Source organism: Aythya marila (genome assembly GCF_965140915.1).
Source record: "Aythya marila genome assembly, chromosome: 23".
Taxonomy (NCBI): domain Eukaryota; kingdom Metazoa; phylum Chordata; class Aves; order Anseriformes; family Anatidae; genus Aythya; species Aythya marila.
The window spans coordinates 6,761,943-6,783,917 of NC_139064.1; the positions used below are offsets into that span (position 1 = coordinate 6,761,943).

A 21,975-nucleotide genomic window follows, 5' to 3' on the forward strand; every position below is an offset into this window, starting at 1 on the left:
AGCTCGGAGCACCTTAAAAGTCAGGGGGATTCAATTAAACACAGGTTTTGTTATTTCCTTGTGTTTTCCTCCTCCCTCACCTCTGGCATCTTTCATACAGTGTCTCCAAACACTTTGCTGGGGGAGAGGAAGGCAGAGCAAAGCCCTTTTGCAGAGCCAGGCATCCTGGCAGCTCAGAGGAACACCACAAAGCAGCAAACACACAAGGAAAGCAGCTGGAACAGCATGTGGGCTCCCCACAGCTCCCAAACCAGGGCTGAAAAAGCCTGCGGGCACCCCGGGAAAGAAGACCCCTCCCCTGTAGCATCACCCAGCACTACATCCCCTCTCCACACTGTGTGCTCCAGCCCATGGAGCATCCCTGCCCATCCTGAGGCTGCTGCCGCTGGGTTTCGGTGGATTCACGATTCACGACGGGGCTTTTGCTGCTGGGAGGTTGTGGATTTGGGTGCTTTTATGTCAGCGAACACTCATTCCTGTGAGTGATTCCTTTCAGTAATGCCAGGCACTGAATCACTGGTCTGTGATCCTGTAAAATTAACATGCCCCGCTATAAATAACTGCTCTCTAATGGGCTGTCATTTGATGGCTTTTGGAAAGGCTCAGCTCGTGCGAGCAAAAGTTTTAATGACTGTAATTGAAATTAGATGAAACCCATCAATGTTGGGCTTTCTGTGACCCATGCTAGGACAAAATCTATCATACATCAGGGAAAAATTACACCTCCTGGGACATGCCCGGCACGATGAAGCCCGTGTAACTCCGTCAGTGCACTCAGCAGGCGCAGCCAGTGCTTGTTTTCGGCACAGCACACTTGTAGCATTTTCCCCACGTCTGCAGCGGGGTGGAAGGCAGCAGAGAGCTGGTGGGGCCAGGGTGCACCACCTGATTTTGGGAGCACCTTGCAGGATGCTCAGGGCCAGACCCTAGATGTTTAATTTCCAAGGGGTGCGTTTTGGCTGTGCCCAGCCAGCCCATGCTGCTGCCCTCCAAATTGAGCACAATCAGAGCCCAGATGCAATTCATTTTACACACAGCTCACTGTTTTGTTTCTTGTTTCTCCTCCTGTTCACACCCCAAAGGGAGACGGGCTCCTGGGGGCTGCAAACCACACGCATCCATCCCCAGAGTGCACTGAGCCCCCGGGAGTGACCAGCAGGGACGGGATAACAAGTCCCCCTGTGCAGCGCACGTGCTCCTGACATGTAACAAAACATCCCCTCTCCAGAGAGGAGGGCTGGCACAGGGCAAATTAAGAGAAGCCCAAGTGCCCCCAGAGTGTTGGGATGCCCTTGCTGCAAGAAGCCTTGGGACGTGCGGTGCTACTGATAATGAGACATCCAGGAAGCGGGGGTTCTGTGGGCTTTGGCTTTATTCCTAAGGGCCAGAAAGGAGGAAAAGATGATAAAATGGGCTTTTTTTTTTTTTTTTTTTCCTAATAGGCCACAGCAATTTGCAGGCACGCAGAGACATACCAAGCACCGCTTACCTTTCATTACACAGGGAAGGAGGCTGAAGGCACAGCGGGGAGGTGAAGGGGAACATACTCAGAGCACAACTGGAGTGATTGCTGCAGGATTTTTGCAGCACAAGGACCCAGCAAATGTTAGCTATATTGCCCAGTGAGGATCCTGCAGTGCTCCCAGGGAAACTGAGGCACGGCATAGGTTGGCTGGCAGTCCTACAGCACAACAAGTGGAGGTGACCTTTAGGGGAAGCAAACCTTGGCAGTGAGGCCCCAAAACCTTCATGTTTAAGAGGAAACAAAAGACTCTTGATGCTTTTCACCTAAAGAAAAAAAAAATATTGAAGTAGAAGCAAATTATTTTCCAAAGTCAGAAGAAAACACAAAAACTGAAAATAGAGAAGTGGGTCTGGGCTATCAGAGTGAGCTGCTTGGTTGGCCTCCAACAAAGTGTATTTTGAATTTAGCAGTTGCAGAAGAATTTTGAAAAGGATTGGTTAACATTCCCCATAAGAGACAATGTTTTTATTTCAAAATTGCCAGCAAACCAAAAAATTCATTTTCTTCTATCTCTATTTGTAAGTGAATATTCACTGGGATATTTGATAGCTGTAATTTACTCTTCAAGCTGTGTAATTAGCCACCTCAATCAAATAGCATCATTTCTATCTTTGCTCAAAGAATAACTGTTCCACTGCAAAACAGACGCCTTTCCTTGACTCGAGCAAATCCCAGGGACGGGCTGAATTTTCACTTGCTCTCCACAGCCAACTTCTTTCACTCGCTTGCTCACAGGGTTTGAAAGCCACCTGGAAAAAAAGCTGGGGCTGAATATTGCCTCAGGACTCTTGCTCTAAACAGGGCTCATCCCCCTGTGACAGCACCCCCTGTGGAGGGGTGGGAGGGAGGAATTTGAGGCTGTTGAGGTGAATGTTTTTTCCCCTATCCTGTTCTTTGAGGGATTTGTGGCATGGGATGAGACAGGGAAGGAGGTGCAAGGGTTACCTAGAGGTTCTCTTTTTGCATCTGAAAGCGTTGCGGAACAGCAATTTTTTCAGTAATATGTGTTATGGACCTCATTTCAAACAAAGAAATAATTTGCCCAGAAATTGAGGAGCCAGAAAGCCCCACGGGCCCATTTTCCTCTCTTTTGCATGCCTCGTGTTGTCATTTATGCCTAGGCGTAAAACCCTGCTCAGGCTGATCTCTCTGCTCGTCTCGTTTTGAATTTCAGGATGCAGCTGGACCCAGGTACCGGTGCTGCAATCCGGGCACGTTATTTACCGGCAGCGCTTATCTGAGGCAGGTCCCAGGAGATTCAGCAGGGCTGGGAGCTGCAGCTGCAGCCTCCCCGCTGCCGGCCGCAGTAAAACAGTGACGGCAAAGAGGAAAATTGCCTTGTAAAGGCTGCAAGGACTTTGGCTTTCTTCTTTTGCTGGAGCTCTTAAATTCAAGGCTGGCTTTAGAGCCCCAGTCCTGGTTTTGTTCCTGGCAGACTTGAAAGACAGAACTTTTCTTTCCTATTCTTCTTAGCAAAACAATCCCTTGTTAACTTAAAAAGATTAATCCTTGTGCTGCAGCCAGGAAGCCACACTTCCTCCAAGCTCTAAATAATATCATTCCCTTGCCACATTTATAAGGTGCTGTGTTCTTTTTTATTTTTTTATTTTTTTCTCCCTTTGCATTGAAAAAAAATTGAAATCTTGTAATCTTGAGATAAATATAACAGTGTGGAAGCTTCCCATTCTTCTCCGATCTGATTGCAGTGGCAGCAAAAGGACATGGGCCTAATTAAGTGCCAATCAAGCAAAAATGGGATTCATTGTTTTTATACAAATGTTCCATTTAACTCTTTGCAACTCATTCATTTTCAGGGGATTTTTTGTACATCCGCCCGTCTTCTCTATAGCCACAAAGTCCAGGCCAGGTTTCTGAAAGAGCTTGTGGGATGAAAACGGCACAAAAGGATGTTAAAAGCCATAACTGGCACAGAAGACGGGGTCTGCCTGTGTCCAGCGCTCCACCAAATAGTTTCCTTGGCATTCTGCTGCAGGCAGCTCCTCTCCTGCAGACCACGGGAGGAGCTGTGGAGCTCCGTGCTGGCCCCAAGGTCCTGCTGAGCTGGGAATTTTTATGGGGCCTGGGAAAGGTCGGGATCCGATGGGGACCTCCGAGGCCCAACTGCCCAGGTCGAAACCTGGCCCCATTCCTCTTACAGCAGCCCACAGCCTGACACAGAGCTGATTCCAAAAAAATAAAAAAAAAAAAAAAGGACACATCTGGACACAGGAGCTGAAAATTTCACGGGAGCAGGTTTGCTGAACGGATTTCTGGTGCTCGCTGTGCCTGTTCAGATCACAGGGTGTGCACATGGTACCAATCACCGTGGGGGCCCAGGATGAACCATGTGCAGTTTCACCCCAGAGCTTGGGAGCAATACCTATTTATTGAATATAAACCCCTCTGTAGAGCCCCACAGCCCCCTGCTTCCAGAAGCAGGCTGAGATGCATTCAGACTATCCATGCACAAAATTGCAGTGGCTCAACTCAGCTATTTTAACCTTGCATTGCAGGGACCGTTGACATAAAAGCAGACAGCCGGCTGAATGCAAAGCATGACATTAAAATAACTTAGCATTAAACAACCTGCACAAAAGGCTGCATCAAAGTATTGCGAGGATGGTTGGGAGACCAAACTTGATTATGGTAGGCAAACCTAACAAGGCACCCACCAGCCAGGGTATTTGGCCACGTTTGCAGCTGTAACCCAAGCCACCTTGCTTTTCCCCGTGAAACAAAAATGTCATCCAAGTGCTTTTATTTTTTGCATTTAACCCCTGAAGCCTCAGAACCTTTCCCCCCTGGCTGTTGGCAGGGCCTGCCTTCCTCTCCCCGTACTGTTCCTGGACCTGCTGTACAAGAGCTTTATCAAGTGCCACAAGCAGAGACTTTTGGCAGCCATCCACACGGCAGAGAGAGAAAGAAGTAGGTGGCAAAAAGAGCCCGGGCATTGCCCCTTATCTGTGTCCCCAGCCTCTCACTGGGTTGGTTTCAAGGAGTGTCCATGGAGGTCCGTGGGAAGGGACTGGCACCTTCTGGACAGGGTCACCCATAAAACCGGAGCTGTGTGCGGTGCTGGAGTGCTGCAAACACCCCTCAAGCCTCGGGGATTGCAGAGCCAGGGGCTTTGTGAAGGTGGCTGCCCACCGATGCATCCCTACAGCACCCCTCAGTCCCAAAACATGCGGTGAAGGAGCTGTGAAGCCTCCCAGTACGTGACAAAGGCTGTGCATTGCTCCAGGAGCTGTTATCTGGAGGGATGACTGCTCCCTTCTCCATCCCACCACCCAAATAAGTTTGCTTGATAACTATTTGCCAGTTCATGCATCAAAGCCTTTCCCCTGCAAACAAGCAAGAAACATGAGCAGCACTGTGCGGGGGGGACACTGAGGCAGCGTGAGGTGGCCACAGGACAAGATAGCAGGGAAAGCCTCCGAGTCCTGGTCAGTGTTTTAACAGCAGGATCATGTACAGACTTCATTTACCATATGTATGTTTAAAAGGCAAGGAAAAGATTGTATGAAGCAGGGAAATGTGTGATTATTTCCCTCCCCCCACTCTCTTCCAGGTGCCTGGCTTAGCGTTGTAATACCCAAGAATGAAATCCATCTGAGTTGCTGTTGTCCTGCTGTTTAAAACTCCATTTTCTGTCAATATTGCTTCATTTTTATCAAGTTGCTTGCGTGTTTTATATTATTCTCTCTCTCTCTTTTTTTTTTTCTCCATTTTGCTGCAGCATTTCAGAACATTTTGTTTCTTGCACTTCTCGGTAAATAGCCTGGAAGTAAGAGTCAAAGGCATGTGAAAAGTATTCGCTTTCATTGTTGTGATGTTTCATATCTACTGCACTTGTCACTGTGGAATACCAGCGGGGGGGGGGGGGGGGAAGAAAAGAGAGGGAGAGAAAATTAAAACAAAAATGGGGTGGGGTGGGGGGAAACGCACCTGGTTTGTCCCCTTTGACTTTCAGAAGTCAAAAGAAGGCAGATCAGCTGCTTTTCCTGGTTGCTAGGATTGGTTTTTGAAGTCAGATATTGCACAGGGCAGGTTGCAGGGGCAGAGGGAGGACGTCCACATGGCCCCACCACAGCGAGGTCTGGAAGAAGGGTGATGCAAAGGGACCAGGCACAGGGCTCTGCCTGCAGACACAAACCTCACCCACAGATGAGGTTGGGTTTGTTCATCTCCAGCTTACCAGCTCACCCAAAGGCCTTCACCCCTCTACAATTCATTTCCTCATGAAAAGCGCAACAGATCTAAATGAGGCACCCAGGAAGAGCGTTGAAATGATCTGTCTGCATGTGATTTTGTCTCCTGCAGCCACACACTGAGGCAACCACCCCCCGGCAGCCATCCGCTCCAAGGTGCGGCCGGAGTGCACCTTTTTCTGCTCCAGCAAACCAAAATTATGTCAGAAGCTTGATTTTAACATGCACGGTACAACTGCCTAGTCCTCTAAATCAAATTTGACTACCAATGTAGTCAAAACTGCAGAGATAATCAGTTAATAAAACTTCGCACTTACATGCTACTTTCATTCAAGGATTTAAAGCCCTTTGCAAAGGTCAGTATTACGATGATGAGAATTTTCCAGCTGAAGTGTTTTCACTGGGAAGGAAATAAAAAGAAAACTATTCTCTTTTCCTAGAAGTTAAAAAATCAGCTGTTTTTAATGCAGGCAAGAAATAATATTCTTTGTGGAAAGGGAAAGAAAAAGAAATTGCCATGAAAATGTTAATGGAGTTCTGAAGCTTCGCAGAGAAGTCCTACATGTGTAGCAGCCTTAATATGCATTAGTACCCATAGTCTGCAAGCAAACAACATTTTGCAGATTAAACTAAAACACAACAGGAAAGCCCAAGAATTATTTAGAAATCTAATTCCCACTGAAATCAGGCATTGAGCATTTTAGCCTGTAATTCAATGTGCATTTAAATCAGCACTGCTACCAGAAAAATACAACACCGCTGCTGCTCCCCAGCCCTGCCTGACACCTCATGTGGCATGCACAGAAACGTCTTGGTGGCCACAACCACTGCCAAAACCCCTGCAAGGGTTGGAGCTGAAGGGACCTGTCCCAGGCAAGTTTAGAAATAGTGAAAATACAGCCCAGGGTGCCACCAGCCCTGTTAGCCCCAGGGGAAGATGCAGACACACAATAGCTGCAAGCCCCTATCCCCCCTTCTGTATCTTTCTCAAAGCAGTTGGCAGGTACGCAGGCAGGGAGGGATGGAAAAGCAGCATGCATATACAAAAAAATCAAATAGGCTTTACTTCTTAGATTTTATTTTAAATTATTTATAATAAAAGAAACAAAACCACCATCATTTCCAGGGTGACTGCCTCCCCCCCACAAAGAGCAAAGCATGCACCCATGAGGCTGAGACCCCACAGCTTCAATCACTAAATCCCAGGTCTGTACTGCTCCCAGAGCAGTTTTAACCCGGTTTAGCTTGTTAACACAGGCATGCTTTGGAAAGTTATCCCCATTTAGCGCAGGTAGCCACAAAGCCAGGCTCTATCTGAGACAGACACTCACAGAAGCTCCAGACGCAGCATGAAGAGCTGTGCCAGCCCCCTTTGAAGTTCACCTTTCAGCACAGCAGTAAGTAATTAGAGTCCACAGCTGTAATTACTTTCTAACGCTCATTTTTCTAATTGCGCTCAGCTGCCCACATGCCCCTCTCGGACTTGGAGATGGAGGCATGGGGTGCCCCAGCCGTGCAAAGCGCGGTGGTAAGAAACGCTTTTATTTATTTTGCTTTTCTGTCCCTAAACTCTCGCTGGGTAAAAATTTAGCTATTAAAAAAAAAAAAAAAAAAAAAAAAAAAGGCCTGAAAGATGAAAAGCGGCAGTCATTGAAAGGACAAGGCAACAGTCCCGTGTGCCCCTCTTGGAAGATCCATCTCTCCCCCCCCAAGCAGATATGCGAGGATGGGCAGAGGAGGTCCTGGGGGGGAGAAATAAGGGATTTTTGGCCTCCCCCATGGCATGATTTGAGGGGGGCAGCTCAGTGTAGTCCCCCCAAACACACCTGGAAGAGCCCGGGCTGCCCTATAGGGGGGTGTAGGGGCGCTGAGGGGCGGCCCCCCTAAAGTTAAAGGTTGGGGGGGGATACACATAGAGCTGCGTGCATCGCTGCTCCCTTACTGCGCTGCAGAAATACCTGCGCCCGCCTCCACATAATCCCCCCCACCCCAACTTTGCACCCACCACGATTTAATTGAATGAATTTAATTTTATTGGATGGAAAGGGGGGGGATTTAGCCTCCCCACCCCCTTCCATCCCCAAAGCCGGAGTCTGGGGGGGGGGGGGGGAGTGGGCGAGCCTGGGCTGCGCGCAAGTTACTCCCCCTCGCCCCATCCATCCCTCCCTCCCTCCCCGAGCCGGGCCACTCAAGGCAGCGCTGCCGGGGGAGGAGCTGGGGGGCGGCGGCAGCGATGGAGCCGGGCGAGCGGAGCCGGCGGGCGGCGGCGGCGGCCTGAGCCCCCCGCCGGCGGCGGCAGCGGCAGCAGCGGGGCCCCCCTACCCCCGGCGCCGAGCCCACCCTGAGGAATGAGCGCTTTCCAGGCAGACCTCCTCCTCCTCCTGCTCGCCTGCTTCCTCCTCAGCCACGGTAGGAGCCGGCGCCGCACTTTAGTTTCCGAGCCCCCTCCTCGGTCCCCCGTGCGACCCCCGGGTGTGTTTGGTGCTCGGCGCACAGGGGAGGACGGAGAGGGGGGGATGGGGGGTTGCGGAGTTTTTTTGTGTTTTTTCTTTTTTTAAAAAAAAATTTTTTTGCACGCATCCCTGCCTTAAAAAAAATATATATCTTTAGCATGCAAATGAGTTCTTTCTGCTCCAGCTCCGCTAATTAGATCGTGGTTGTGTGTAAACATGGCATTGCTCAGCAACAGCCCCCCCGTTGACGGTGCTGGGGTGGGGTGGGGGGGTGGGGGCGATGCTGGGTGCTTTGGGGGCAGCAGGGGCTGGCTGTAGCCCGGGATTGCCGCTGGCTGCAGGGCTGGGGAGCGCTTTGCTCTGGGGGGGGGGGGGGGGGGGACGGACAGTTGCTGTGAAAGCAGCCAGCCGAGAAGGGGGAACCCCTGCGATTTTATTTTTTGGGGGCGTTGGGGGGATACATCCAGCTCCCACCTCCCTGGCAGCACAGGAGTGGGGAAGGAGCAAGGGAATCTGCAGGAATTTCCTCGGTAACTTTGCTGCTGGCTTGTCCTTAGCCCAAGAAGAAGGGTTTTGGGGGTGGTTTGGGAAGATGTATCCACCGTGCTGCTGCGTGCCTGGTCCCTGGGCTATCCGTCACCTGTGGAGGACGCGGAGCTAGAGCCAGAGCCGAGCCTCTTTCTGTCTGCTGCTCATCCCTTCGCCGTGCTGGAGCCAAATGCCATCTGTGGCACGCTGCCGTGGTCCCCAAGCCAGGGCTGCTTTTGTCAGGGTATGGCTTGGGGTTGCTTTAAAAAAAAAAAAAAAAGAAAGAAAAAACCCACGCAGCTAGTCCATCTGTTGATTAAATGAAGGATAAAACTTTTGGAGAGAGTGGAGCTTCTCAGTGGGCAGCTGGTTTTTTGCTCAGCCAGACACTGCTGCTGAACATCCCCCACCATACACTGCGTTCCCCCTGTTCTCTGGGCAGGGAAGCCGTGTCTAGAGGTGGTTGCACTTCTGCTTGTCCTTACTGCTTCTCTTCCTTGGCTTGGATGCGATGCTGAGCTCTTGCTCTGCCCTCCCTTCCCCTTTTCTCTTTCCCTCTCTCTGCTTGTACTAATATTCCTTCAGGGAGAAAGCTGTGTTTGCATTCGCCTTTGCTTCTGCACAAAAGAAACCCACTGTGTCTTCCATGTAGATTTCTGGCTGAACAAATTTGAACTCTCCCTGGTACAGCAGGGCAGCAGCAGGTCCGGGGATAGAAGCAATTTGGAAGCTTATCCTGGCCTTCTTGTTTCTCTCCCTGCTCCCCTGAATAACTCAACTCCCTGCAGGTCAAATGGCAGTTTGCTAGCAGAGCTGAAGAAGTTTGTCTCAGATCCAGCGGGGATTTGTTTCTGTTTTTCTCCCCCTCCTCTTCCCTTCTGCAGCCATTATTTTTAATAAGGGCTAATGCACTTTTTAATAGTGCTTGTGTTCGAAAGCTGCCTCGGCTCTGCTGTGCATAGCTGGAGCTCAGTTGATTTGTCTCCCCGTCTGCACCGTCAGGAGCATGCATCTGGTACCTTGCTTATTCATGCCGGCGTACGAGGCAGGGAGACGGTGCCTTGGCGAGCATTTCAGGCTGTTTGCTCCTGCAGTAAGAATCGAATGCATCTCTGTGGAGTTGCTGCTTGCAGTACGTGGGAAGGGGGCTGTCAGCAGCCTTGTGGTTTTTCCCTTTGGGGTGAAGCCATGTAAAGATCCCTAACAGGCTTTAATGCAAAAGATTCCTTAAACCACATGGTGGTCTGGGGAAAGAGTGGCCTGGATGTAGGAACGGAAGCTTATTTTCTAGCGTATGTTGTATTTGCCTCCCCTGGTATGTCCTGATGTGGCACTTGCTTCTGGGGGGCAACAAGGCTTGTAGCAGTGGGGGCTGCGGGAGGGGATGCAATGTGTGCATCCAGAGGGTGGCTGTGCCCTACTTTGGAGGGAGCTGGTGGGCCAAAACTCACTTGAAGGAATAATTAAAATGGCTTGACCCTGCCAATAAGGAGTTTCAGTGGCTCCTTTCTGTGAGCAAGGGGTAGGCAGGACTGCATTTACTTGCCTGGAAAAGCAAAGTGGCTTGCAGGGATTTGCCATAATAAGGCAGGCAGGACTTACAATCCTCTGAGCCAAGGGCAGCCTGCACGGGAGGATGATCTCTGCAGAAAACCTCTCTCAGGATCCATGGTCCAGATACTAGCTTAAAAAACCAACAACCTCCCTTACACCAAAGCCCCTCTGTGAAAAGGGCATTTTCCCTCACCAAATCTGTGCCCTTGGGTTCATACTTGACGGGCCCTGTGCCTCCTTGTGGCACACCAGCTTCCTGCTGTTTCAGCCCTGCAGGCTGAGACTTGGGCTGGTGCTGAGCTCGCAGGAAAGGTGCTGGGGGCTCCCTGCCTGGTGCTGTTGCAGCCGGGCTCTGAGCACAAGCATCGGTCAGGGAGGAGGAACTCCTGCAGCTGGCTTCTGTGCCTCTCTTGAGGTGACGCAGGAAGAACAAAGTGCCTCTCCTGGGCTTTCATCCGTCCACATGGTCTGAAGCAGCCTGATTTCTTTCTCCAAAAGTTGCCGGCTTGGTGTTTTCCTACAAGGCTGTCTTTCCCCTGGTTCTACCTGCTCTTCTGTCTGGCCCCCAGGACCTGTGCCTGGAGCACGGCTCTGCTGCAAGGCGAGATGAAGTCGCGGCAGGACTTGCCTCCTGCTGAGACGAGATGCGTAGTGCCCCTCTGTGAGAAGCAATCGCTGCTGCCATGAAACCAGCTGCCCTTACCTCTGGCTGGTGAATTGCTTGCCCTCCAGTGCTCCGGCCTCATCCGAACTGAGTGAGACTGGAAGCAACTGGGGAAGGTGGCCAGGCTGGGGGAAGGAGCAGCCCTGAAGACACGCACACAGCCGCCGCCTCCTCTTGGTGCCCTGCATTGTAATAACCTATATGAATTTGGCAGGATCTGAAATTTATCTTGGATGGGAAGACTCCTGCCTGTCTAGGAAACTCTTTCCAAAGACATGTTTGCTTTCCCTCAGGGTGATGAATACCAAGTTCTCTGGGTATTTCAGGGTATGATTTCCTCCATCGCAGATAGCTTGGTTCCTTCATAAAGTAAATTCCTGGCAATCAAACCAGGATCTTCTGTCAGAGGGACCCATTATTTGCAGCAGTAGCTCAGCTTCCTAGTGGCTTTAGTGGCTTGTCATCAGGCCCCAGGTGAGAAAGGTAGAATTAAGCTGATGAGTGAAACCAGACCAATCCCACCCACCACCATTACCTGCGGCCGGGGGAGCCTGAGGAAGGTTTCAGGGAACAGAAATGCCAGCCTGCGGGGAGGTAGGTGCATGCGTGAGGGCTGGTGACTGCTCCCCGCTGAGCCTGGAGAGTGCAAGGGGCACTCAGGGCTGTCCTGCCTTCAGCAACCGTGGGCCAAAGCAGAGCCTGCTAATGAGAAGCTAGGAAGTCTGTGGTGTGGCAATCCCTCCTTAAAGTTGGTTCCCCTGCCCTGCAGAGAGCAGGGTAGCTGTGCAAGGGAAATGCCTCAGCCCGTTTCCTAAACCCAGCAGGTGACTCTCCACTCTGGGAGGTTGGTAGGGAAGTATACGGTTGGTACTGAAGTGCCATCCAGGTGGTTCTGTCCTGGGGGAACAGTGCAGGATTGCCTCCTCCAATGTCTATCTTAACACAATTTAATTTGTGCATGCTTCCCCATTTTCCTTCTGTACCTCCTGCAGTGAGATTCACAGGCAGACCGCAGCCAACTTTGCTCAGGCTGGCTTTCTCGCAAGGTTTCAGAGATTTGAAGAGCCCACAAGGGAGGAGCCGTGCCTTTGTTCAGGTGCCCTTTGCCAGAGGGAGGAAAGCGAGGAGAAACACCTGCCCTGATGCTAACGCTGCATACCCGACCGCCTTCCCCTTCCAAGGTGGCGCGGAGGTCTCGGGCAGTTTGCACACCTTGCACAGCACATTTCGGGCAGGTGATGGCTGGTTCGGGGCTTTCCTGTCCTTTTACAGGGACACCAGTCGGAGCAGGAGCATGTGCTGAAAGGCCTGACAGGTTACCAGCACTGCGTGTCACCAGCTTCCAGGCTCTCTGTACTCGGGCTGCATATGTTAGAATAAAAAGGCTTAATGCTCTTCCTTCTTTTGTAGCCGTAAATAAAGGGGAGAGGCTGACGTGCTCCTTAGGTTGTGAGTTGGCTGAGGATCAAGGTCTTTGAATAAACTGTTTTCTTACAAGCAGACTGTGAGGGAGAGCGTGGCTCACTTCAAACCTCTGATTTAATGATCAGTTCTGTAAGTTTGTACCGTGCTCCTGGCATTCAGCTCCTCAGCATGCTGGGTGGAGGGACTGGATGAAATTGCGGCTGGAGAACTGGCTTTACATCACTTCCCAGCTCTTTCCAGTAGGATTTAACAGCTTTTCTCTCTCCTTTATTTTTATTAATTTATTTTAAGACCAGCGATTTTATAACAACAATTGATGAAGGCCCTAATTTAGCTTCTGTTCAGGAGCAACACCAGTCTTCCCATGACTTCATTGGGTGCTGCTTCTGGACGGAGAGACACGGAACAGCAGTGACTGTGTGCAAGCTTATTTTATAAATCAATAGGTAGTGAAACAAATTGGTTGTAAATCAATCTCCAGCTTCTTTTTTCTTCTTTTTTTTTTTTTTTCTTTTTCTGGGATTTGAGGCAGTTGTGGAAGCTGTAAGCTTTTAAGGTGGTCTACCCTACCTTGGGGCTGGCAGGGGTCCCGGTTCCTGCAGGGGGGTGTGAGTCCATGGCCTGTGGTATTACCTTCAAACGTGCCAGGAAAAGCACAGGACTTCTTTTGGCTGCGAAGAACCTAAGCTTAAAGCCTGAACTGCTCTTCCCAGGCAAGGTTTGAACAGCGGGATTCTGACATGCACCCAGAACTCAAGCATTTCTGCCCTGCTTTACTGCACCCTAGGGCATGCCTCTGCTCCAGGCTATTGGGAGAGGGAAGAGGAGAAAATCCACTTCTGATCTGTGGGTTGTGGTGGGACAGAGCAAGCACTGGGTTCTGGTCTTAGAAACGGTGGCCTGCCTGCTATCCTGGCTGGATATGCCTTTGAGTGTGGTCAGACTGGGTCCCACCAGCAATGCAACAAACAACCAGCTTATTTTTGCCTCTCCCTGGCAGCAGTAGCAGCCTCCAAAGTGGACCAGGAGGAGCTGCAGGTCACTGGGCTTTTACACGGCTCTTCGTTTTACTGTGCTGTATTAAGCAGCTGAATACTGAAATAATCTTTGAGCTGTACCTCTGGCAGCGGGCTCTCAGCTCCTGCCTCTTTTTGTCACATGCTATGCAAGTAGGAGGTGGAACACTTGCATTGTTAAATTCAGATGCTAACTTCAGGATGAGATCTTGTCTCAGTGTGTTCATTCAACGCCCCCACTTGCAATGGAAGCTACAGCAAGCTTTTGGTCTGTACCATTTGGGGCTCTCGCGGTGGAGCAGGATATAATTGTTTTTGAGGGCTCTGCCATAACTGCTGTTCGTTAACCATTGGTGCAAGCACATCAGACTTTCAGCTAGGATAATAGATGCTGTCTTTTGTTTCCAATTACATTGTGCTTGGTGGAATTGCTGCACAGGCTGGGTACGTGTGTGGTCAGCTCATGGATAACTCACCTTTGGGTACTCATGAGTTCATGTTCTTGGGCCTGTTGTTGTCATTTTCAGTATGGCAAGTGGCACTGCCATGTGGTGTGTGTCTTCCCTGGGTGTGCCAGGGTCTGGCTGGATGCTACAGCACCAAAGGATTGAAAATGTCAGGTGCTCTTTGGGTGAACAACGCTGTCTTTGTGAGAAGGGAAATACACAAAAAGTTCAGTTTTTTGGTTTATTTTTGAATTGTGCCGCTGAGCAGGACACATGTGGCGAGCTACAGGAACCTTGCTAATTATAGATTAAATGTGCACTGAGGGTGGAAGGGATAAAGTTTCTTAAACTTACTGTTGGATGAAGGATCAAAGCTCTGTGCTATAGGTCCAGTATTACTTTGTTTTCCCCCAGGCAGGGAGTGAGTGGGAGAAGCCGTTGGGTTTGTAGTCCCACCTTACATTTTGGGTAGGTATTCATGTGTTGATATTGCCTAACTCGTTAAAAGATGAGAAAGAAGGGGCTTCTGCTTCTCAGACTTTACCCTGCCCCCCCCTCCACTAGCATAAATGAGTATTCAAGCTGTATGCTGCCAGTCAGTAAATGTCAATATTGGATAAGTGTTTCCTTTATATCACTGCAATTTAGCATAAGCTGCTTGGAAACAAATGTCTTCCATAAGCATGAGGTGTTTCAGTAAGTACACAGTCAACATTACTATGAGGATTAAATAAATGTCAGCCCCACTTGTGTGCTCTGCAACAAGTTAAGACAGCCGAACTTGCATAATGGCCGGTGTGGCAGTGACAACAGGAGGGAATTCACGTGTCTCTGCTGCGAGCCTGGGCTGGAAGGATCCGTGTTGTGTGATGGTACCTGGATGCCCAGGGGGTAGAGATGGGCATCTTTGATGCTGGCTGGCAGTCTGCACCAGAAAACTTGGTTTGGGCACTGTAGGCTCGGGCAGGTGGAGATGCTGGCGCAGCACGTGTACACCGGTGCATGTGTGTCCAGGCACCAGCATGCAGATGGATCTGCCTCTGTCATTTTCAGTGCAAACTGGGAGCCGCTTGGCTGCCATTTGCTGTCCCTGGGAAGTGGGGCTGAGAGCTGAGGCTTGGCTGCTGTCTGCTCTGCAGTGGGGAACGTGTCTGTAAGCTCCACGCTTGCCTATGGCTGAAGGTTTCCCAAAGCTGCTGTGGTGCAGGCCATCATTAGTCCGTGCTGGCAAGGCTTAGGCATGTGAAGATAGATGAGGGGAGATGGTAACCTCTGGCTGCTCTACCTTCAGCTGCAATAGTTTCTCTCTGCCAAGCAGGCAAGGGGACCTAGCTGCTTTAAAGGGAACTAAATCCAGCCAGCACATTAAGGTGCTGCTTCGTTGTCAGCAGAAGCTCAAATCCTTTTCTCAAGCTGCTTGTGCAAGAAGCCCTGCTCTTTACCAGCCCTCCCTTTGCATCCCCACTAGTCACACAGAGATGTCACTTGGTGCTGACTTGGTAGGTCTGTGGCAAGCTTTGTGCCTTCTGCCAGCAGGGAGAGAACATGTGGGAGCACAGTGGGGGGCTGAGCTGGACAAATCTCCATCCCCAGCAGTGCAGAACTGCTGCTTTCTCCCCAGCTGGCAAGTAGCTGACTACAGTCACTTGTTCCCAGCTGCATGAGAATAACTGTAGACAAAATCGTTAGCAGTCAGATGAGCCTTATCAGCTCCTCTAGTGCCTCTCTCTGCCTCCGGTCCGTGTGGGCTTGCTACCCTGTGGAGTGTGTATTTTAATGACTGGCCGTTGTTGTTCCAGGTGACTTGAGCAGAGATCGCAGTCACGTCCTAGGAGCCCCTGTGAGCAGTCGGAGGCTTTGCTTCTGGTCCATGGAGCCGCATATAACTGCGGCTTTCGCCTCGTTAGGCTGCGCATTTATAGTGCTGAAGAAGCAGCTCGAGGACCCGTGGGGTGTCTTAAATTCAGACCACGGGCAGGGAGCACTGGGGGTCCGTAGGGGTAGGAGTGCCCAAGTATCTAGAATACCAAAGCAGGTCACCTGGCAGAGCTGATGCAGTTTGTATCCTCACTTTTTCGGTTCAGCCTGGCGGTGGCAGCAGCAGCGCTTGCATGGAGCCATGCAGCCAGCTCCAACCTGCCAGCACCGGGCTCCTTTGGAGAGGCACAAGGAGACCTGGTGGGTCCAACAAGCCTGTGTCTGGCACCCCAGTCCCTTCCCCATCCTGGGCTGCAGGGATGCTGCTGAGGGTGTGGTGGGAGAAGAGCACTGGTCACCCTCTAGCATGGTTGGACACGTCTCCTATCAACCCATACGGAATAGGGCAGATTGTGGGGTGACACTGCCAGGGAGCAGCATGTAGCAGTGGTGCAGATGCCATCATGTTGCTCAAAAAGCAGCAGGGGTGAGGGTATAGGAAGGGTATGAGGGGCTGTGCCAGACCCACTGGTGATAATTGTGCCCAAGCCTGGTGGCACAGCAGGCAGAGGTGACAAACAGCCTGTGCACAGGGGGTGAGGGGGCACGGGGTGACCTCCTGCAGCGAGCAGATGCCATCGCTGGTCAGCGGTGCCTTGCTGGGTGGCTTTTTACTCTTTTGCTCTTTCCCATGAGCTAATCTCAGGGTGAGGTTTAACACTCCTCTCTTCTTCTGGCTGTGTCTTTAATAAGCTGGGAGTGACAGGGCTGCCCCCCCCGCCCCTTCCCAAGTGCTGAAGAAACAGCACCAACAGATGCTAAAATTAGGCACAGCTGTTTGCAGTGTTTTGTCCTCCTGATCACAGTCTGACACTGTCTATGCTTATTCCTTGTCTTGTCCAGAGACTGGAAAGGTTTAAGATATCAAAGCTTTGAGTGGCTGTAAATTAACTCCTTGTGCCTAAGCTGAAGCCTGCCTTACTGGCAGAGGGTAGATTTCTTGTGATTTCCTTTATTTGTACTCATAATAATGGAAATTGCCTGGTAACCTCAAGATAGGCATATTCTGTCAGTACTTGAGAGGCAGTACTGACAAGGTTTTCCCTTGCTCACAAGCTTCCCCAAGGGAAGTATCTTCAGCCCTGCTGTCCCTCAGCCTTGACTTGCACAAACTCAGTTCCTGAGTGCAGCTAAGATAACTGCAGCAGCCCATCTCAGGCTGCAGGTGCCCAAAGTTGTCCTGAGTGAGCACTGCATCGAGGACACCATACTCAGCTCCTGCCTTGGAGAGGTGGAGGATTCACCACGTGCTTTTGCTTGGGTAGTACACAGAGGTTGAGTTTGTAAGTTGGTCAGTGAGGTGGGTGCCTAACCCACATGGTTTCTTGGGTGGGCTTCTCCAGAAGGTGAACGTCAGTCTTTTTCTTTGTTTTTGAAAGCGATGATGGCTATCTGTGTTGCCTGCTGCCCCTTGGAAAATGTTCCTTCCCCTTCACTTGGGTTGCAGTGTAGGGGCTTAGTGTCAATGGTGCTGAGATGTATGCTTCAGAAAGGGCAGGAGGGGGAAACTTCATGGGAGAGCAGAAGTGCCTTTTTCTGTCAAGCCCAGCGCAGTGTAAATGTCACCTGCTGACAGATCTGTGATGATAGCAGCAGCAGCAGCACTACTGGGCTGAATGCGAGTTGGGGTCTTGCTTGGTGTTGTAAGTTTGAGGGATTTATTTTTTTTTTTTCTATCTTGTGTATGTCTATCTCCTGCAGCAGGAATGGTTTCTGAAGATTCTTTTTGCTCCGGTCATACTTAAAATGATAATATTGGTTTAAGATTGACACTTTTGATAAGCTAGGGAACACGGTGTCCTTTGAAGTCTTCAAAGCCCCCTTCCATCAAATGGGCTGGGTAGAGAAGCAAATGGCAGGGCACTTGCATTGCCACGCTTTGGATGCAAGCCTCCTCCTGAGGTTGTGTTTCCTTTTGAACAGCAGACACCTCTCACCTTCCCCTTCTTCTCTGGGAGTTGCTGACTGTATCAAGGTGGTGTTTGCTATGCTCGCTCAGCATCTCCACACAGCTTCTTGTGTAGTATCTGTGATCTCCCAAATCTGCCTTTTTTCCCCTGTTTTCTGTGGTGGAAACAAACCAGAAGGGGGACACGATGACCAGGTGAAGCAGGTTTGTTTTTTTTTTTTTCTTTTTTTTTTTCTGGAAGCAAGTAGAGGAGTAGGGGGAGAGCGTAAAACACATCTGTTTGCTCAAGAAAGAAAGAAGTGCCCTGTGCATGTGCCACATGCCTGGATGCTCTCTGATGAGGTCTATACAGTGGTGCTTGTAGGGAACTCTTCATCCACCATCCTGATTACTCTGTAGCAGGTAGGTTTCCCTCTACAGTTTGGCTTTCTCCCAGGCATGCACAGAAATCCATGTAGTGCTTGTAACCTGTGCAAGCTGCTGCTGACTTGAGTGGATCAGAGTTGCTGTCCCAGTGGAAGCATCTCATTTGAAATCAGGAAGAAAAGCTGAAGTTTTTCTTCTTTTCAGCTGAAACTTGCTGTCGAACAGGAAACATCCGAGAATGGTGGATTGGAAACTTTAAGGTGGACTTGTCAAAATATTGCGCTTTGGTATTTGCAGTCTTAACACTGAGCTTGGCAAGGTGCTTTTCAGTGCACTGACTGTTGTGAGTGCCATTTGTCTGATGGGTGAACGGAACTGGGAAGCTGTTGTAGAAGCTGTTTGACTGATGATTGCTGGCCACCCTTCTCTGGGGTTTGGAAATGGGATGGATGCAAATCTCTTCTTGCCTTTGGATCTGCCCAATGAAACCACTGTGACAGCTCTCACGGCGTGTTGATTTGTCACAGGATGCATAATGCTGGGACAGTGTTAACCGGATCTGTAAAGCATCTCGTGTAGGTTCAGTGCAGTGAGGTGTTGGCTTGACACAGTTGATTTCCCTTGGTCTGTTCGTGTGCTTTTCTACCTGTGCTCTGTGCCTGCATGGGCCCTACTTGGTCCTCACCGAAAGCCCCTTAAAATCTGCTTGTAATTGTTAGAAAATATGGAAATATTAAAAAGGTGCCAATGATATTTGTCTGGCCCTGGTGCATTGAGCAGGTAAAGGGAAGACCTTAAGAGGCAATTGAAGAGATTGATGGGCAGTAATGGGTGTAATAGTAATTTTTGTCCTGTGTTTTTAATAGTGATTGACGACAAACGCAGCTGGAGCCCCCGTGTGGAGACCAAGAGATGCAGTTAAATTACAGAGGCTTAACTTAATGAGGCCATGTAATAAAAATGAGGCATAATGAGCAAAGTCTAATAGTACTATTATGCTTGGGAGTGCTCTGGCTGAGAGCTGAGAAGGCAGCAGGGATGCTCTTTTGGGCAGGAAAGGCTTTGGCTGGATGAAGATGAGGCTGGGAACGTTCGGGAGACTTGGAAAAAAAATGTTGGCTAGCCCCATCCCCACCTGCTTACCAATGGAAGTGGGGATGAATGAGCAGGTAGATGCCAGTCTGGGCTATGTGGGGTTTGACCCCTTTTTGTGTGGCTTTGGTCAAGTCTCTACTGCTCTGGGTTTTAGTCGCTTTATGCAACCCTGCGGACGTCCACGTGGGCATCGTGGCTACACAGATCAAATCACGAGGGGTTCAGGTTTTGTGGCAGGAAGGGAAAGCAACGAGGCAGGGTACTGGAGCTGGCAGGTGGGCTCCAAGGCTCAGCAGGGCTGCGGTGGGCTGGTACACCAGCACCTTGGTGCAGGGGCTCGGTGCTGCAGCTTGCGTTGGCTGGATAGGGCCCTTCAGGAGGCGGAGGTGGGAGGTGGATTAGCGTCTGCAGAACAGTTACGTCCCCACTGCTGTTAAATGTAGTTAAACTTGAGCGACTTCTAATCTAATAATGAAAGGAAGAGAAATAAGTGTTCTCAGTGATGCATGCCCCTCACAGTAAGTACTAATTGAAAACAGATATTTACTTTAAAATGAAAATGTAATACGATAAATGGTGGGTTGAGAATTTCGCGCATGTAGGAGGGAGAAGCGAGTGCAAGCAGACTCCCATCTGCTCTGCCCAAGCTGTGGGGCCAATGAGGAGCACAATTCCCACACCATGGGGTCAGTGGGTCAGGAAGCCCAGAGAAGGAACCCGAGGCTTGTGTTAGAGCAGAGTTCAGAGCCTTAACCTGCTAAAATTGGGGTGCATCTGGGTTCTCCTGTCTGACTTCGGACTGCAGAGGACCTTCCAAGCTGCACTGCTGTTTCTTCTCCTACGCTTTGCAGATTTTTTCTATACGAAGCTCCTGGGGAAGGAGATCTTAAGCCTTTTAAGACTGGGGACACATCATCTTGTCACTAGCATCGTGGGGATGGGCAGTGGTGATGACCTTCCCAATGGTCTGTGCTGCTTCAGACCCACCTCCCTCCCCTGGCTCGTAGCCCGCCCTTGGTAGGAGAGGTGGCTGGTGCTGGGGAGGTGCTGCTGCCTTTTTGGGTGCTGCTGGAGCAGGGTGAGGTGGATCTCCAGGCCCCTCAGGCCAGCACGAATGGGCCTTGGTCCCCTGGGTGGACACATGGCTGGGAGTGCCCTGCTGGAGCATCCCTTGCTTCTTGGGCTCGTTTTGTTCATTTACCTCCTGTCCTCTGCAGCAAGTCTCTAGTAAGGCATTGCTCCACCAGCTGAAGCCAGAGAAGCACTGCTTTTTAAAGCCGTCCATAGGCAAAGTTCAGCGCTGCATGACCAGTGGCCATTAAAGGATGGGCCCTGACAAAAGCCCTCCCCAGCACTGTAATCTTCGGAGGGAAGCAGTCTGGACCTAATCCCTTCATGCAGGGCTTCCGCTCATTTCTTCATATGGGTGCATTTGTATAATTTGCATTCTGCACTCTGATCATATGCATAGAATTCAAATTGAAATGGGGGCTTGAATAGATTTGCATGCTAATGAGGTGCTGGCTTTATTTATTTATTTGGAGCCCTCTCAGGCAGGCAGCAGTGTGCTGGGAAGCAACTTGTGCAGCTCCATCAATGACAGCAGCATGAAGACCCTCACTTTTCCCAAAGCCCATTTTTTTCCGTGCTGGTCCCTGCTCCAGCAGCGCTTGGCTCAGCCCTTGTGAACCCTTGTGCTGTCCATCGAGACCAAAGGCTGTAAGGTGTCACCTTAACTAGCCAGAGGTGCCTCTAAGAGCATGCTGGTGCCAGCTGGGAGCAGGCACCGATGTGCCACGTGGTGAAGCTGTGTCGGAGCTGTTTGTAGGCAGCAGCAGCCGCTTGATGCTGGCTGTGGCTCCGTGGGCAGAATGATCAGAGCTTGCCCCACTCCTCTCTTTGATCCTGCAGTAGTGCTCAGGGTTGGGGGGGTTACTGCTGGCCTCAGCTACCTGCTGCCCTCGGGGTGCTGCCCATGGGCTTTGCTGGCGATGTGCATCAGTCTTGCTCTCCTGCCATGCGGTGCTGCTCTTCTTCACCCATGCTCTTCTCCCTCAATGGGAACATTTTGGCCTCTTTCAAAGGCAGCAGTAGAGGATAAAGTTTAGAAATCTTGAGAAACCTCCAGGTAGAGAAGGGGAAGCAGAGGGCAAGGGAAAAATGGGTTCCCCAAACTACGTGCCATTACTGGGGAGGAAAAGCCCACACTGAAGCCCAGCTGTTTTATTGAACCATAGCCCCACATTCCTCTGCGTTCCCCCTCCATGCCCCGCTCTGCAGCAGATGCACCCACTGTAGAACTGAGTGCTCAGCCTTCCTGTGCCAGCTCTCCCTCCCCAGCTGACTTCTGCTGCAGCTGAGTTTACTGCTGGCGTGCTGAAAAACGGCCAAGCGAGGGCATCAGAAGTGGCAGGAGGAATTGGGTCACATTGCGCTGCCCCAGGAGAGCGAGCTTCTCTCCAAGCAGTCTGGCATCCAGTTATTATTGTACGGGGGATGTTAGAGGTTGATAAGGGAGCTGTTCTTACTGCCAGTGGGGCTTATTTGGGGCTTATTGTATGTTCCAGTTTATATTTTAATATAGTCAAAGGTGACTTACAACTTTAATATTAATTTTAAAACCGATTGCTCGAGTTTATCTACGTGAAACCAGATTAATCTCAGCCTTCCTTGATCCTGCTGGTAGCTTTTTTCCCCTGGCTCGAGACACATGTGGCTTGTGTTGCACCAACAAAAGACGAGGAGGAAGATGTTTGCGTGGTGATAAATAATTGTCACAGGGTCTGCTTTTCTTCCAGAGAAATCTCTG

General features: G+C 50.4%; 1 protein-coding gene across 2 annotated transcripts in view; it reads left to right on the top strand.

Annotated features, from left to right (window-relative positions):
• Window positions 1-8,001: 8,001 nt before the first annotated feature.
• KIRREL3 (kirre like nephrin family adhesion molecule 3) overlaps window positions 8,002-21,975 on the top strand; it is a 316,007-nt gene continuing 302,033 nt past the window's right edge. For both annotated transcript variants that reach the window (XM_082778151.1, XM_082778152.1), the window contains exon 1: window positions 8,002-8,142. In XM_082778151.1, the coding sequence (XP_082634277.1) occupies window positions 8,082-8,142 (61 nt within the window). In that variant the 5' untranslated portion in view covers window positions 8,002-8,081. The remainder of the gene's footprint in view (window positions 8,143-21,975) is intronic.